At 45.0% G+C, this 15,276-nt stretch overlaps 1 protein-coding gene across 7 annotated transcripts in view; it reads left to right on the forward strand.

Moving 5' to 3' along the window:
- ITGA7 (integrin subunit alpha 7) overlaps positions 1–15,276 on the forward strand; it is a 90,368-nt gene that overhangs the window by 16,199 nt on the left and 58,893 nt on the right. For 4 of the 7 annotated variants that reach the window (XM_079965359.1, XM_079965364.1, XM_079965361.1 and 1 more), the window contains one exon: positions 10,516–10,647. In XM_079965359.1, coding sequence (XP_079821485.1) covers positions 10,516–10,647 — 132 coding nt within the window. Of the gene's footprint in view, positions 1–10,265; positions 10,716–15,276 lie in introns of those variants that run through there. The other 3 variants (XM_079965358.1, XM_079965362.1, XM_079965360.1) reach the window with 2 other exon arrangements.

Raw genomic sequence — 15,276 nt, forward strand, 5'->3', positions numbered from 1 at the left:
AGTCTCCTCCAGCACCATAATTCAAAAGCATCAATTCTTCGGCGATCAGCCTTCTTTATGGTCCAGCTCTCACTTCCATACATCACTACTGGTAAAACCATGGCTTTAACTAAACAGACCTTTGTTGGCAAGGTGATGTCTCTACTTCTCAAGATGCTGTCTAGGCCTGTCATTGCCCTTCTCCCAAGAAGCAGGCGTCTTTTAATTTCGTGGCTGCTGTCACCATCTGCAGTGATCATGGAGCCCAAGAAAGTAAAATCTCTCGCTGCATCCATTTCTTCCCCTTCTATTTGCCAGGAGGTGATGGGACCAGTAGCCATGATCTTCGTTTTTTTGATGTTGAGCTTCAGACCATATTTTGCACTCACTTAGCCACTGCCTTTTCCCCATCATGGCCGTCTGTCATGGATGCTTTAGCAGAGATCCCCGCACTGCAGGAGGTTGGACTAGATGGCCCTAGGGGTCCCTTCCCGCTCTACAATTCTATGATCATCCACCATTCCACCACAAAGCTGGTGCTCTAGCATTCTTATTTCTTCTCGGCTCCCTGCCTGCATAAAAAAACATCCTGAAGACTATTTCATCAAAGTAAACAACAGGGTGCAACTTTAACATAGGGCTGTGTGATTCATTTAAGCATTCCATGCTTACTTTGTCGCAAGAATCTCCACATGTTTCTGCATATATTTTCCCTATTCCCTCTCCTACTGGAGGATTACTACATATTTTCATGCACACAAATGAGACGCTTTTTGCTCACAACAATTTATATATGCTTATTTTTATAATGTAAGTACGGTTTCCCTATGTCTGCAGTTTGATTCTTCTGAATGCGGGTCTCCAGTTTTTCCTAATGTAAGATGCCTCTTGATTCCTTGGTCAGTAAGATACCGTATTTGACTTCTGTTAAGCAGTGTGAAAGCAAATTACAAGAATGGCACACTGGAATAGTGAGACGTGTAGTAACTTCTACAAAGTTATTTTGGAGAGCCTTACAAAGGCTCCTTTCATTGCAGCATTCTCGTCAATCCAAGCTATGTCCTGGGAATGTAAGTCTTTTATTTGAGTTCTCCTTTTCTTCAGATAGTTGCCATTTTGATTTATAAATTAAAATTTATCTGGCCATTCATAGACCATAGAGTCCTGTTTTGTTGAATATGGACAGTAGCTTCAAAATGGAAATATGGCATGCATATGAAAGAAACCTATCCCAGGTTATTGTGCTTTTACATGTTCTCTCCCATGCGTATTAAGCCTGCACTTAGGAGAGACCATAAGAAAAAGGAATATGTTTTGCTTTTTACCTTATGATGGGCTGGAAAGATGATGATCTAAAATGAGCAATCGGTAAGGAGCTGGCTATGGTACAGGGATGAACTTAGCCGCTATTTCTAAGAGAACCAAGGAACATTATCGTAATGAAGGGTTGTTGGCAGTGCCCTGTCATCGATAACTGTAGAGGGAGGGTGAGTCAGCAAACTCTGACACAGCATCTGATCTCACAGGATTGATTAGTGTGTGAATCAGAGTTAGAGCTGGAATAAAAATAATAATGCTGCTTCCAGGCTGGATCGAGGACACTGCCATTTGTAATGGACAAGGTGGGGAAGAACAACAGGAAAAAGATAAAAAGAACAAAGAAGTCCCAAGAATAAAGGCTGGGCAATTGGATATGATACATTGAGATCTATGTGGCTGTGATATACTGTATTTTTCGCCCTATAGGACGCACTTTTCCCCCTCCAAAAATGAAGGAGAAATATGTGTGCGTCCTATGGGGTGAATGCAGGCTTTCGCTGAAGCCTGGAGAGCGAGAGGCCTCAGTGCGTACCGACCCCTCTCGCTCTCCAGGCTTCAGGAAGCTATCCCCCCAGCCTGGCAAGCTCCGGGAGCGATGGCAAAGCTGCATGCAATTTCGCCATCGCTCTCGGACCCCTTCTGGGGGCTGGGGTCGGGGGAAGCTCGGGCTTCCCCCGCCCCCAGCCCCGCAAGCTCCGAGAGTGATGGCGAGGTTGCGCAACCTCGCCTTCGCTCCCGGACCCCCAGCCCCGAGGCTAAAAACGAAGCCAGGACAGCCAGCGGGATCCATCCCGCTCCCTGTCATGGCTTCTTTGCTCTTTGGGGCTCGGGGGGGGGGATAATTTCCCCCCCTTTATCCCCCCCCCCAAATAAGTGCGTCCTATGGGCCGGTGCATCCTATAGGGCGAAAAATATGGTAGTACCCAGCTATAGATTCTGTGTGAGAATCTTGAGGAATTTTTCATGAACTGCACTTGGGTTTACTTGCATATGCATATACTTTACTGAGGAGATGGCCATCTTGACATCTTCATCTAACTGTTCAACATACCTCTGTGATTCTAACGTTAATCGAGTTTGTTATCATTTCCCCTGCCATTTTTCTTATTTCTTTCCACATCATCAGCTGTCTCCTCTAACTACTTTCCCACTGCATTCAGGTGCCATTAGATTATCTTCCCCAAACCCTATTTTAATCCATACTCAGGGCAGGGAACCCTTTTCAGTCTGAGAGCCACATTCTCTTCTGGGCAGCCTTTTGAGGGGGGTCGCATGTCAGTGGTTGTTGGGATTTACTCGCAATAAGTGGAGCTTACACCAAGATAAGTCTTCTTAGGATTACACTCTTATAGTAGAATAGAATACCTATTTTATGTATTTAAAAAAGTGTAGGGACAGGGTTGTACTCTTGTACTTGGACTAAGGAAAGGCCCTATGTTGATGTATTATTATCTTTGATATCTGGACTAGTGTTAAAATTTATATCACCTGTCACTTTTTTGATGACATAAAGTAGATATTCAATTCTTCTTACACTGTTAAGCATGTTTACTCAAAAGTAGAACTCTAATGGAACTTATTTCATTGTAAATGTATACAATTTCAGTCTCGGTCATGCAGGTGATGTATTGTTTAACAGCTCTTTGACAGTCTGTTACAACAGTCAGCATAGGATGCTTTAGAGAAATATATAACAGAGGCTAGAGTGTAAATAGGTTAATTCCCCCAATAGCTTGATGCCTGCCCACTGGCTGTTTTAGCTAATGCCAGCCAGTGAACCCCCTTTATCAATTAATTTTGAATCCTTTGAACATTGCAGTCCCAAGGGAACAACTGAGTTCTGCAGGTTGATGTGATTATTTAGCACTTAACATTCTGTTAGGTGCTGTGCAAAGCATAAAATTGATAGGTGGTTGCCAGAATGATTTGCAGTGTAACAGAAATACCAGAAAAAGGAAGATGGGACAGAAGCCAGGAAAGTGAAACAAAGAAATTTGGATACATTACTTAAATATATGGCCAGATGGAATGGCCACTGACTGGTGGAATCTTTTCTTGGAGGAAGAAGCTTAATGGGAACATTGTTTTAGGGTTGCTAAAAAGAAGCAGGAAAATATGTTGTGTTGTGAATGTTTGGTGTTTGTTCTGTGCGACTCCATTGATCTGAAACAATATATGCCCATTAAAGTAGGAATGAGAAAAAGCTGGCACCACTTTCCTTTCATCCATGTGTAGAAAAATAAGAGGCTAGGATATCCTGCATCATCAGGGGTTGAATTAATTCAGTCACTGAATCTCTTCCTACTTTATGATAATATGACAGCTTCTGGGGAAATGTATGGGCTGCTCACTTATCCAGCAGTTCTGATTTTAGCGGCAGAATTGTGTCAAGGGTGCCTGTATAAATCAAGAATGGAGAGGAAGTTTTCAGGGGCTGATGGGAGTCGTAGTTCAGCAACATCTGGAGGGCCAAAGCCAGTGTGGTGTAGTGGTTGAAAGGGGTAGACTCGTAATCTGGTGAACTGGGTTCGATTCCCCGCTCCTCCACATGCAGCTGCTGGGTGACCTTGGGCCAGTCACACTTCTCTGAAGTCTCTCAGCCCCACTCACCTCACAGAGTGTTTGTTGTGGGGGAGGAAGGGAAAGGACAATGTTAGCCACTTTGAGACTCCTTCGGGTAGTGATAAAGCAGGAGATCAAATCCAAACTCTTCTTCTTCTTCCTTACACCTGATATTACCCCATATTAGTACTGTAGTTGAGAAAAGTATTTGCTTATAGAAAGATGAGATCTGTAGCTGGAAGAAGGAAGGAGCACAAGAGTTGGAAATAATTTGAGAAGCTGAGCTTTGATAGAGATACATTGGATAGATCAAATAGTAGGGTTTGTGAACTGAGGGAAGGGAATGGAAACTGGGCCTGATTTTTTAGAGTCCCAGGGTCATAACAGATCAAGTTACGCTTAAAGCAGCTCTAGATACAAGGGTGAATGATCCACCCACTGGTTCCCTGTTGGGGTTGGTTTAATTTTGACATGCTCTGCACCACTTTGGTGATTTTTAAAAAAATGAAAAGTGGTATAAAAGGATAGGAAATAAATGTTCGTTTACAGTAGCGCAGTCTGCAGTGTGCTCAAGCAGATGGTTACTGTCCTATTCTAAAGATGCCTGCAGAACCAGAGGCGCAGGTGTTTATGGTGTCCTTTTCTGATCATGGGGGAAAGGTTGTCATCACAAAGATCTCTCTTGCTACAACCTTCCATGACCTGGGCTACATTTGTAGCCCAGATATTTTGACCTATAGCTCCCATCAGCCCCAGTCTGGCCATTGGTTGGGGCTGATGAGAGCTGTGATCCAAAACATCTGGAGGGCACTAGGTTGGGGAAGGCTGCTCTAGTGTTTGACTTCCCATTAATCCACTGCTTGATATTTTCATGTGCACTTCTCAATAGTTGGAAGCTATTATCTGGAATAAATAGTGAAGGTTAGTTATCCCCCCCCCCCCCCCGGAATAAGCATTCATAGGTGTGGCTCTTTGGACAATTTCGCTTTTTGCTCTGTCCTTCCTTGCATATACTTGGAAGAAGAAACCAGTGGGCTCAGCTCCCTTGGCACTCACTTGTTCTACATTATTGTTCTACATTATATGTCTTTTTAGCCCCACCTACTGCCTCTTGAAGGGACGCGGGTGGCGCTGTGGGTTAAACCACAGAGCCTAGGACTTGCCGATCAGAAGGTCGGCGGTTCGAATCCCCACAACGGGGTGAGATCCCGTTGCTCAGTCCCTGCTCCTGCCAACCTAACAGTTCGAAAGCACCTCAAAGTGCAAGTAGATAAGTAGGTACCGCTCTGGTGGGAAGGTAAACGGCGTTTCCGTGCGCTGCTCCGGTTCGCCAGAAGCGGCTTAGTCATGCTGGCCACATGACCCGGAAGCTGTACGCCGGTTCCCTTGGCCAATAAAGCGAGATGAGAGCCGCAACCCCAGAGTCGGCCACGACTGGACCTAATGGTCAGGGGTCCCTTTACCTTTTTACTGCCTCTTGAAAGAGGCAAGGACGGATAGCCTCCCCTAGGCTACTCAGAATTACCAAAGGAAGAATTCATGGCTGACTGCTACCCTGGCTGTCAAATTTCCTTATTATAGTTAGTTGAAAGCTGACCAGATAGTTTCACAGAAGCCAGCATGAATGGAGGTTTGAGTTTTTTAAAAAGATTTTGTTAATTCCAAGAAAGGGCTCAGAAGCTTACTGAATATTCTAAACAAGGAATTCTTTTCACTTGACAAATTATACTTCTAAGCTAGGGTTGCCATATTTCAGAAAGTGAAAGTCCAGATGCAAAAGTTGTTGAGCTTTTTAATGCAAAATTGTTGAGCTCTAAACCCTGAGGTTTTAGAGCTATTTTCCCCCAGAAATCGCCGCTTCCAATATGGGTTGTCATACATCCAGATTTTCCCAGACATTTCAGCGATTTCCACCCGGACGCTGTTTCCGATGGCTGAATCCCAGGCATGTCCGGGAAATTGCAGACGTATGGCAACCTTGCTCAGCTGATGCTATCTCCCTGCCGCCAACTTAGTTGTTAAGGAAAAAGCTTCCCTCAGAATTAAATTTAGAGAGAGAAAGAGAGAGCGGGGTGGGGTGGGATAGTGCCTTCAACCTAATTTGGAAGTTGGCACTCACATTTCAAGGAAAATCTCCCCAGCTACCATTTCTGAAGTAACAGCATCAGGGGGAAAAAATCTGTATCCGTTCCAAGAGGGACGTACACACTTTCTGTCATCTAGAGTTAATGCGGAGAAGTAGCATTTATATAATGCCTTTTGTTCTTTCCAAAAGATCATTCTGAGACAGCTAGAAGGCAATCCCTTTACTCACCACCGCTGCAGTATAGTATCCTCCGATACCAAACATGGCAATTCTGCTGGGGCACAAAATATGATTTCGTAAGATGGAATGATGTGTGCATAACGAAGAACTTGGAAAAAGAGGTTGCAGTTGTGAGAGACTTTATGAGAGAGATAAGGAGGGAACCTTTCAGAATAGAAAGCTAAGGTACTTAAAGTAGTCGCCAGTTTGCTTCTCCATTTCAACACCAGTTCATTGGTGCTGGTTGAAGCAGGATGTCTTGCAAATATCCCTTGTCCACATATACATTGTAAAAAAAAAAAGTTGGTTGTCTCTCTCATGTTGTCGGCAGTGACCTGTTTTCTGTACAGTGGTACCTCGGGTTACATACGCTTCAGGTTACAGACTCCGCTAACCCAGAAATAGTGCCTCGGGTTAAGAACTTTGCTTCAGGATGAGAACAGAAATCGCACGATGGCGGTGCAGCGGTAGCAGGAGGCCCCATTAGCTAAAGTGGTGCTTCAGGTTAAGAACAGTTTCAGGTTAAGAACGGACCTCCGGAACGAATTAAGTACTTAACCCGAGGTACCACTGTATCTGTTGTTGAGCAGCCTGTAGCTTAAGCCTGCTCGCCTTTCATCTTATATACCTCCTGGTTGTATTTATTATTCTACCTGAGTAAATATGTGGGGTTTAAAAAAAAAAAAAAATGGAGAAGAATGGTGTGCACCAGCCCAGCTGGGAAATGTAAGAAAAGGCAGGTATCAGTGTGCTCAGAGGAACTCAGATTCGCAGAAATACTTTGAAAAAAAACAAACAATGTAAGGGACCCGACAAACAAACAAAACCCAAGTGGTCTAAAAATTCTGTGAAACATTAGTGGCTTAAAATGCAGTTAGGTAATTCTCTCTCCCCCCCCCCCATTCAGATTGCAGTTGTTTTGGGGAAAATGCATCAAAACCCAGTATTTCATAAGAGTTGGTAGGATAGATATGGATTGTGGCTAACGTCAAGTGTATTCTGTTTCCCAAACTAACAGTGTGAGCACACCGAATGCAGAGAAAATGGATGTGTGTGCACAGCCTAAATCTAGAACGAGCTTCTGGTGTGTGGTATAAAGAGTCTGCATGCCTGGATATGGCATTAGAAGTTTGAAAAATGCCCAACAGAATGACTGCAGGGGAGGTTTCATAGTCACCAAACACTCAGTCAAATACAGCTGCAGCCCAACAGTTTCAGTGAACATCACTGCAGATCCAAAGACAGTGTTTGTTCTCCTGTGTTCCCTAACTCCAGAGTCTGTTTATAATTATCCAATCTGACCCATGACATCCTCCCAGAAGGGTCATTTAAAAGATATTACCAAGTGGGAAGGGCATGCAAGCTGAAATCTTTTGCTTATGAGCCAAGCTGCCCATTATAGCATGGAGCATCTATTCATGGATGTGTGTGTGTGTGTGCGCGCGCGCAAAATGGTGAGTTGCGGGAATCGAGAAATATACTCCCTGGGGTTTTCAGAAGGGATTTGGTCAGTTCCCAGATTTTGTTCAGAATAAAGCACCCAATTCCCAGCAATGATTATGCCCTGCTCGTGACAGTGTAAAGCTATATCAAAAACTGGGAGGTAGCCAGCCAGGTGGAACATAAATGCAGATTTAGGGCACCAGAAAGAGTATAGAATGGGGTCCCCCTAAGTGACAGGTTCCCACTTTTGGGCTAGTAAAGCTGCAAAATGAATTGTGAAAAGGACAACCCTGCTAAAATGAGAACAGGAATCTCGAGGGACTGAGGACTTCCATGTTCCTGTGACTCTTGTGCTGTTCTTCTACCGCTGTGTCCTGCAAATGAGCTGGATTCCCAGGGACGAGGGGCCTCTGCCAACGCTCCAATGCCTCTTAAAGCTTTTGCAGCTGTTTAAAAATAGCCCCCATGTACTGGAAAATGTGATGGATGCTTTCCCTCCTGTTATGTGGCTCATGGCCGGGGTTGAATTAACAGGACTCTTGGTCTCTCTTTTTTAATACGTTTATGGGCAACTCTGGACTGAGTTGGTTTGAACTGGGGTTCACCAGGTCTGAATCCCCAGAGCTTCTCAAGTGACAGGGATCAATCCACAAACATCTGAAGCAAGTTATTCATGTGTTTGCACTGATATATGCCCAGGCTTGGGGAAATATTTCCAATTTCTTGTATCAAATTTTTAGGAGCATAGGCATTTAAGAACCTGGGGTTTTTCAAGCCCTGTGTATTCCAGTTTATGAAATAGCTGCTTTCAGTGTTTCTGGTCTCTGCTGCTTGCATTCTAAAGGAAAACTGCATAGATGGTCCCTACTCAGCCAAGGAAAATTACTCTGCGAGTGTGGCTTTCTCCCGATTGAAGTGCAGAGTGTTTGAGGACCCGGACATTCAAAGGGAAACCAAAATGCTTGTTTACAAAGCTATTGTACTACCAACCTTACTATTTGCTTGTGAAACAAGGACCACTTATAAACGCCTTCTCCAGCTCCTTGAAAGATTCCATCAACGGTGTCTCTGAAAAATTTTACACATCACTTGGGGAGACAAGCGAACTAATATAAGAGTACTGGAAGAAGCAAAGATCACCAGTGTTGTAGCAATGATTCTTCAACATCAACTTCATTGGACTGGTCAACTTCATTGGACTGGTCATGCGGAAGCCTGATGATTGTCTTCCAAAGCAACTACTCTATTCTGAACTTAAAAATGGAAAGCGTAATGCTGGTGGTCAACAAAAGAGGTTTAAAGACTGTCTCAAGGCAAATCTTTAAAAATGTAATATAAACACTGACAATTGGGAAACACTGACCTGCGAGCGCTCCAGTTGGAGAACATCCTTTACCAAAGTTGTTGTGGGCTTTGAAGACACTCAAACTCAGGATGCAAGGGAGAAACATGCTAAGAGGAAGGCATGCTTGGCAAACCCTCACAGTGATCAGCTCCCACCCGGAAACCAATATCCCCACTGTGGAAGGACGTGTGGATTGGCCTCCACAGTCACTTATGGACTCATTGTTAAAACCATGTTTGTGGAAGACAATCTTACTCGGCTACGAGTGATTGCAGCAGCAGCAGCAGAAGAAGAAGAAGAAGAAAAAGAAGAATAAGACTTGAGATCGCTGCTGGGATCTTCCACGTACAAAGCATGTAAGGGAGGTTGTTTTGGGTGGCATCATCATAACAATTGCTGTCACTATTTCATTTGAAAATTGTTGTGTGGATTAATTAGGAGCTCCAATGATGATTAGGTTTAGTGACCTGTTTTTCAATTTCATACTTAAAAATTGAATTATAATACTGTTACTGGATAAGCATAATTATATGATTGCAATGGGCAGCGGCCAATATTGAAAAATGAATTTATCATGCTAATACCCTGCTGCAATAAATGTACATTTAGCTACTGACACAGTGCAGGCTGAACGGTCTGTGGTTTGTCAGGTTAAGCTTCCTCGAATACCTTGAAGGCTTTGAGGCAGGTGTTAACTTTCCCCCCCCAGAGAGTTGAAGGATCTTGTATGCAGACCAGATGGTTAACTGCACTTGCAAGTTTTCTTTTAACAAATCAAGGAAGTGCCCTAATATGGGAATTTCGAATTTCTCTTGTGGGCTAATAAAATTGACCTTTTCCTTTTTAAAAAACAAACAAACACAAACCTGTTTGAGCATAGAAACAAATGTGGGAGAAAAAGAAATGGTGTTTGTTTGTGTGTCTGTGTACCATGGGAAGTGATGCTTCTCTCAAAATCACTTTCAGCTGTCTTAAGAATAGTTATTTGTCTTCAGCACTCTAAAGTATTTAAGGAAGTTGCAATATCTGATGAGAAGTGGGCCCTTGAAGGGGGGGGGGAGCTTCCTTCCTTCCTTCCTTCCTTCCTTCCTTCCTTCCTTCCTTCCTTCCTTTCTTTCTTTCTTTTCCTTGACCAAAGTTTTCCTCATAATAACCCCTGGACCTGTGGTTTTCGGATTCCTCACACCTGCTTTTTCTTTTGCCGCTTTCCTCTCCATCATGTCCAGTAATGGATTGTAGGAAGGGGGCGTGTTTGCTGTTTGAAAGCTGTGCTCCTCCTAGCTGCAATACAGAATGGAAGAGAGAGAGGAGGGAGGGAGAGAGGGAGACGGGAGCAGGAAGGGATGTGAGGCAAGGTTGCCTGAGGATTTTTACAACCTCGAGCTGCCTAGGCAGGCAGGCAGCAAAAAGAGCAGGCGTGTGACAGGAGCCAGGCAACTGTCTCTAAAGCCATGGGAAGGAGACGGCCGGGAATAGTTGCAGTGGCATTCCCCAACCATTGTGCCTGCAGTGAGCCACCAAGCATGTCCGGGACACTCTACTTTTGTCTCTTCTGCCTCAGCCTCCACCTCCTAGGGAGTTCAGCTTTCAATCTGGATGTCACCGAAACCATCCTCAAGTATGGAGAAAACGGCAGCTTCTTTGGCTTCTCAGTGGCTTTGCACCAGCAGCTCAGACCACAGCCTGTCAGCTGGTGAGTTCCGTGCCGTGCATGACGGTGCCTTATTCTGATTTTTCTCTTCCATATGGCAAGTCCGAAAGGTGAGTGTGAGGATTTGCATGCGCACACACACTCAAGGAAGATGAGGCACTGAAGTCTCTCCCGAGCCATCAAACTTGCCAGATGGTCTTCTGAATTTGGTGTGTCGGTTTTAAGCAACGAAACTCTGTATGTGGGTGTGAATTAAATAATCTCTGCTTCGTTCTCTGACTGTTAGAATTAAAAAGTATGTCCATTGTGTCTTCCACTTTGGGACCGAAATATGTGAATTGTGTGATCTATAATGCTTCCTTTGCTGCTGCTGAGTTATTTACAAGGTGTTCTTTCCCTGCACTGTGCTTTGGTTGTGGCTGGGATTTGTGGAAGGTGCTGATGTTGGGGAAAATTGTTTCTTCTGCCTCTGGAGTGGGTGGTGGTGTTTTTTTTTAAAAAGAAAGCATAAATTCCATTCTTATTATGTTTTTATAGTACATTGTTTGCAGGGTGGAAATGTGGACTCACACAGACCCTCATTACATTCTCCACTGCCCAACCCTAAATATTTATAATATTTCTTTAGAGGGAAGGGAATCTTTGACCTGCAGCATTAGTTGCCAGACTTTGTATTACTGTGTTGCTAACTATTGTCTTGACAAACCTTTTCCCTACAGCCTCCCCCCCCCCCACTGAACACACCCCTCTGAATTTCACTAATGAACCAGCTGGCATATTTTGAAATGTTTTGTTTGTCCATGTGTGTGAGCTGTTTTCTGGAATGCACCCTGATTTTTTTTCCTCTACTGCTGCTGCTGCTACTGCATCCTGGCGGAGATATGAAAGGTCAAATTCTGATCAGTTTCCAAAGATGAATGCAGACTCATTCAGTGATTCTGCAGCTTGATCATTGCTGAATGTGGTTCTCCGTTTTCCAGGGATGAAATTCACAGCCAGCCACTGATTGCCACAAGGCTAGGGATGGATTCTGATCGTAGTAGCATCTTAATTTTCTCTAGGGTAAATGCAAGATCGCTATACTGAACTGAAGCTTGTGGAGCTTCACAGGCATTCCTGCATCCCCGCCCTCCACGGAATTGCCTTGTAGTATATGGGAGTCGCATAATTTCGAATGGACAGAAAGCTGGCCATGTGGCAAATGGTCAGGCGGGGAAAACCAGGGTGTGGACATATTAACCTCTCATCATGGTGGTTTTGCAAATGCATTAGGAAGACTTGGCTGGCAGCATCACTCTGAGGCCTATGGTCCCAAAAGACCGGGGTGAGATTATCTGCCTTTAATCTGGAGGAGTGGGGGAATTCTGGTGGCTTGCTTTTAAGTGTTTGATTTCGCCTGTGTTTTGCTGCGATGGCGATGCTGTAATCTAGGAGTGGTCTTCCCTCTAGCCCTGCCCTGAGGGTACCACGCAGCATGAAGCTCCTAATTGCTCTGAATGTGCTCCTAAAACCCTATTCTTCAATAGGCAGCCTATAGGCCACAACAGACCTCCTGAGCCGCTTTTCTGCGTCTTCCATTCACCCTTCCATTCACCCTGAATACTATACCTTTTCCTGTTGCTCAGAGCCTAGCTACCTTGTTTTCATAGGATAATTGTGATTGTATAGTGTCTTAAAGAAACATTGCACCCAGGACTGCGGCACCAGCAACAACAGCAATTGCCTAGGTCTTGGTCCCAGGTCAGCATCTGGGCTGGCTAATCCCACAATTTGAGTAATGTTCTCTTAAGGCTAGCTTCCTCTGTAAACTCCCATAATTGATTTTGGAGCCACTCAAAGCCAGGGCCAATCCAATACATTTTGCCACCTGAGATGAAGGATGAGATGGTGCACCACCCCCAACACACACAACTTCAAGCACAAAAGCAAACGATGAGCCGTTGAATATTACTTCACATTGGTGATGGTACAGTGTCTACTTAAGAATGGCTGGCTCGTTTCGTTTTGCATTGCTTGGAGCCTCTCTTCAATACACGATCCTGGGCTGCAGAGAAAGAAGTTAGTTCTACTGCTGCCATTTAACGGTATAGTCCAGTGGCTAGGAAACCTGAGCACTTGAATACCATGTTTCAAGCCCTTCTTGTTTCATGAATCCATTCATTTGCCTTAAAATTCAGTTCTCCATCTGTAAAATGGGAATAATAATATCAAGATCATGAAAGCAAACCAAGTGCAAACTGCAGAGGGCTCAGCAGACTAAAGTGCATCATAAATGATTGTTCATTATCAAAGTAATATTTATTTACCTGGAGCTCAGAGAGGCTTACGTAGGTCTCCCAGATAACTTCCCATCCAGGCAGCTCATGCGACCAAATATTTGGGCCCTCCAGACAATCTGTTTATTTGCTTGCACAAAGCTTATGTGGTCGTTATAATATATCTAGTCTTTATTTAGCAAGTTCTGGTTTATTTGCAGCGTGGTTAAATGGCAATGGGCCTTCACCCTGATTTTCTTGTGGGGCATTTGCATGCATCTATGTTAATCATTTGCTTACCCCACACTTTTCAATGCATTTCCCTGTCACTTTCCTTACTGCAGAAAATCCATTCCCTCCCCCCCAAAGAAGCCGTTTGATTCACTTTAAATGTACAACCCTCAAGTTCCTGTGTACTTTTGAATTTCTCCTGCAAAATGTCATCATTCTGGAGGCATCCCTACTTAACTTCAGCTGTAGAACATTATACAGTCTTCAGGCTGTAGCACCAACAATGTGGTAGAAGACCAGAAAGGAAATGATTGTTTTCTAGCAGGGAGAATGGTACTTGAGCCCTGGTTCTCAAAGACTGTGTCTGCAGTTGGGGACTTGTGTGTATCCAGTGTGTATGGGATTTATCAGTCTCCTGCCATCCTTGCTATGATTCACACCTCCCATTTTTCCATCTACACTGTGGACAGAGCCAAGTGCAACCAGCAGCAATGTTGACATTGAGTTCTCCTGTGCCATGTTCATGCTTAAATGGGAACATACCATAGGGATTCTGTTTCTCTTGCAGGAGCACAGAGAACCCTGCAAGTGCAGCCATAATTAAATTACAAGCTTATAGAATTCCACTGGCCACACTTGCTATGGCATGTCCTCCCTGAAACAACCAAGCCCAGAAAGCATAACAATCCTTAGCCGCCTTCTCGCAGCTGAGACTTCCACATTCCTGAGGCTCTCCAAGCACCTTGGAAGCACAACAGACCAGGGACCAACCCCAGCCCTCCTCTTGAGCTTGAAGGTGTGGGGAGGGGAGGCGTTATTCCAGCAGTTGTACTGTGCTTCACAGGTGCTCAGAGGGCTTCATCACAATGGTAGGGATTTCCCCCCATCTTTTCACCAGCTCCAAGGTTGAGAGAAGGGCTAGGGCTTGTTCTGTGTAACACAGCTGCAGGAATAGTCCCCCAGGCCCCACCCCTCTGCTTCAAATTTGAGAGGAGGACTCAACTCCTCATCATAGCTGTCAACCGTCCCTTATTTGGCGGGAAAGTCCCTTATCCCAGCGCCGTGTTCCACTGCTGTCCCTTATTGATGATGTCCCTTAAATTTCCCGGGTTTCAAAGGAAGCAGTTCCTCTCCCTCCCTCCCTGCTGGCCAGGGAGGAGGGAGGCTCCAACTGTGTTGCTTGGCTGTGTTGCTCACCCAATAAGGAGTCTAAGAATGACTGGGGGTGGAGCTTGCATGCCTTGTGCCGATCAAATCGGCCGCGTTGCCTGGGTCTCGCCTTTGCTCAGCGCTTCCCAGCGGAGAGGTGACGGTGGTTTTCCTTGCTGCATCCCCTTTGAAGGGTTGCTGCACTCTGGGAACCACCGCTTGAGGCTTCGTTTGGCTGCTGGCTGGGCTTTCTGCCTTTGGCTTGGAGGGGCTCAGAAGTCGAACATACCTGTGCTCTGAAAATCCCTTATTTTGGCTGCTGATCCCTTATTTCTGAGGCTGCTGGTCCCTTATTTTCAAATTTGTAAGTTGACAGCTATGCTTCTCATGTACTGGTGCTGTACTTCTGTGACGCTCATAGAAATTTGCCAGCGGAGCATGAGAGAAACAAGTACCAACCCTTCTGCTGCACTTGGGTTTGGAGTGGGTGTGGATTCCCTCTGACCTCAAGCTGAAATTGATGAGTTCAGTGTGAAATCAGGGACCAGGCCCTGCCTGCTCCCTGGTACCTCCAAAGGTTTGCTTGGCTATGAGTTATGAACAGGGCTGACATAGCCTTGTTCTTGATCGCCACTCTCTAGACAAGGGATGAGCAACCTCAGCCAAAACACAACCCTCAGAGTCTCTCTGTCGGACCCTTGGAACTCTTTCCCAGACCATGCCTTCTACCCATGCTTAACTCCACATCAGTGCTTCTTTACACACTCCTCAAGTGCTTTAACTTGGCTGGAAAGTGACTTTGAACTTCAGTGATACTTCTTGCATGACTGTACATGTATGTGTGTGCAGGTACTCCACCCAAGTCCCTAAGATGGTTGGATGGTGTCTTGTATGCCTCCTCCTGGCAACTCCTGCAGCCAAGCTGGTGCCGAACGTATTGCTCTGCTTTCCTTTGGACCACATCAGCAAGGCCGAGAGGCGGGGTCTAGCCATCTGGGCAGCCCAGGACCTCCATCCACGCTGTTCAGGCTTGCAC

Source organism: Podarcis cretensis (assembly GCF_951804945.1).
Source record: "Podarcis cretensis genome assembly, chromosome: 2".
Classification (NCBI taxonomy): Eukaryota; Metazoa; Chordata; class Lepidosauria; order Squamata; family Lacertidae; genus Podarcis; species Podarcis cretensis.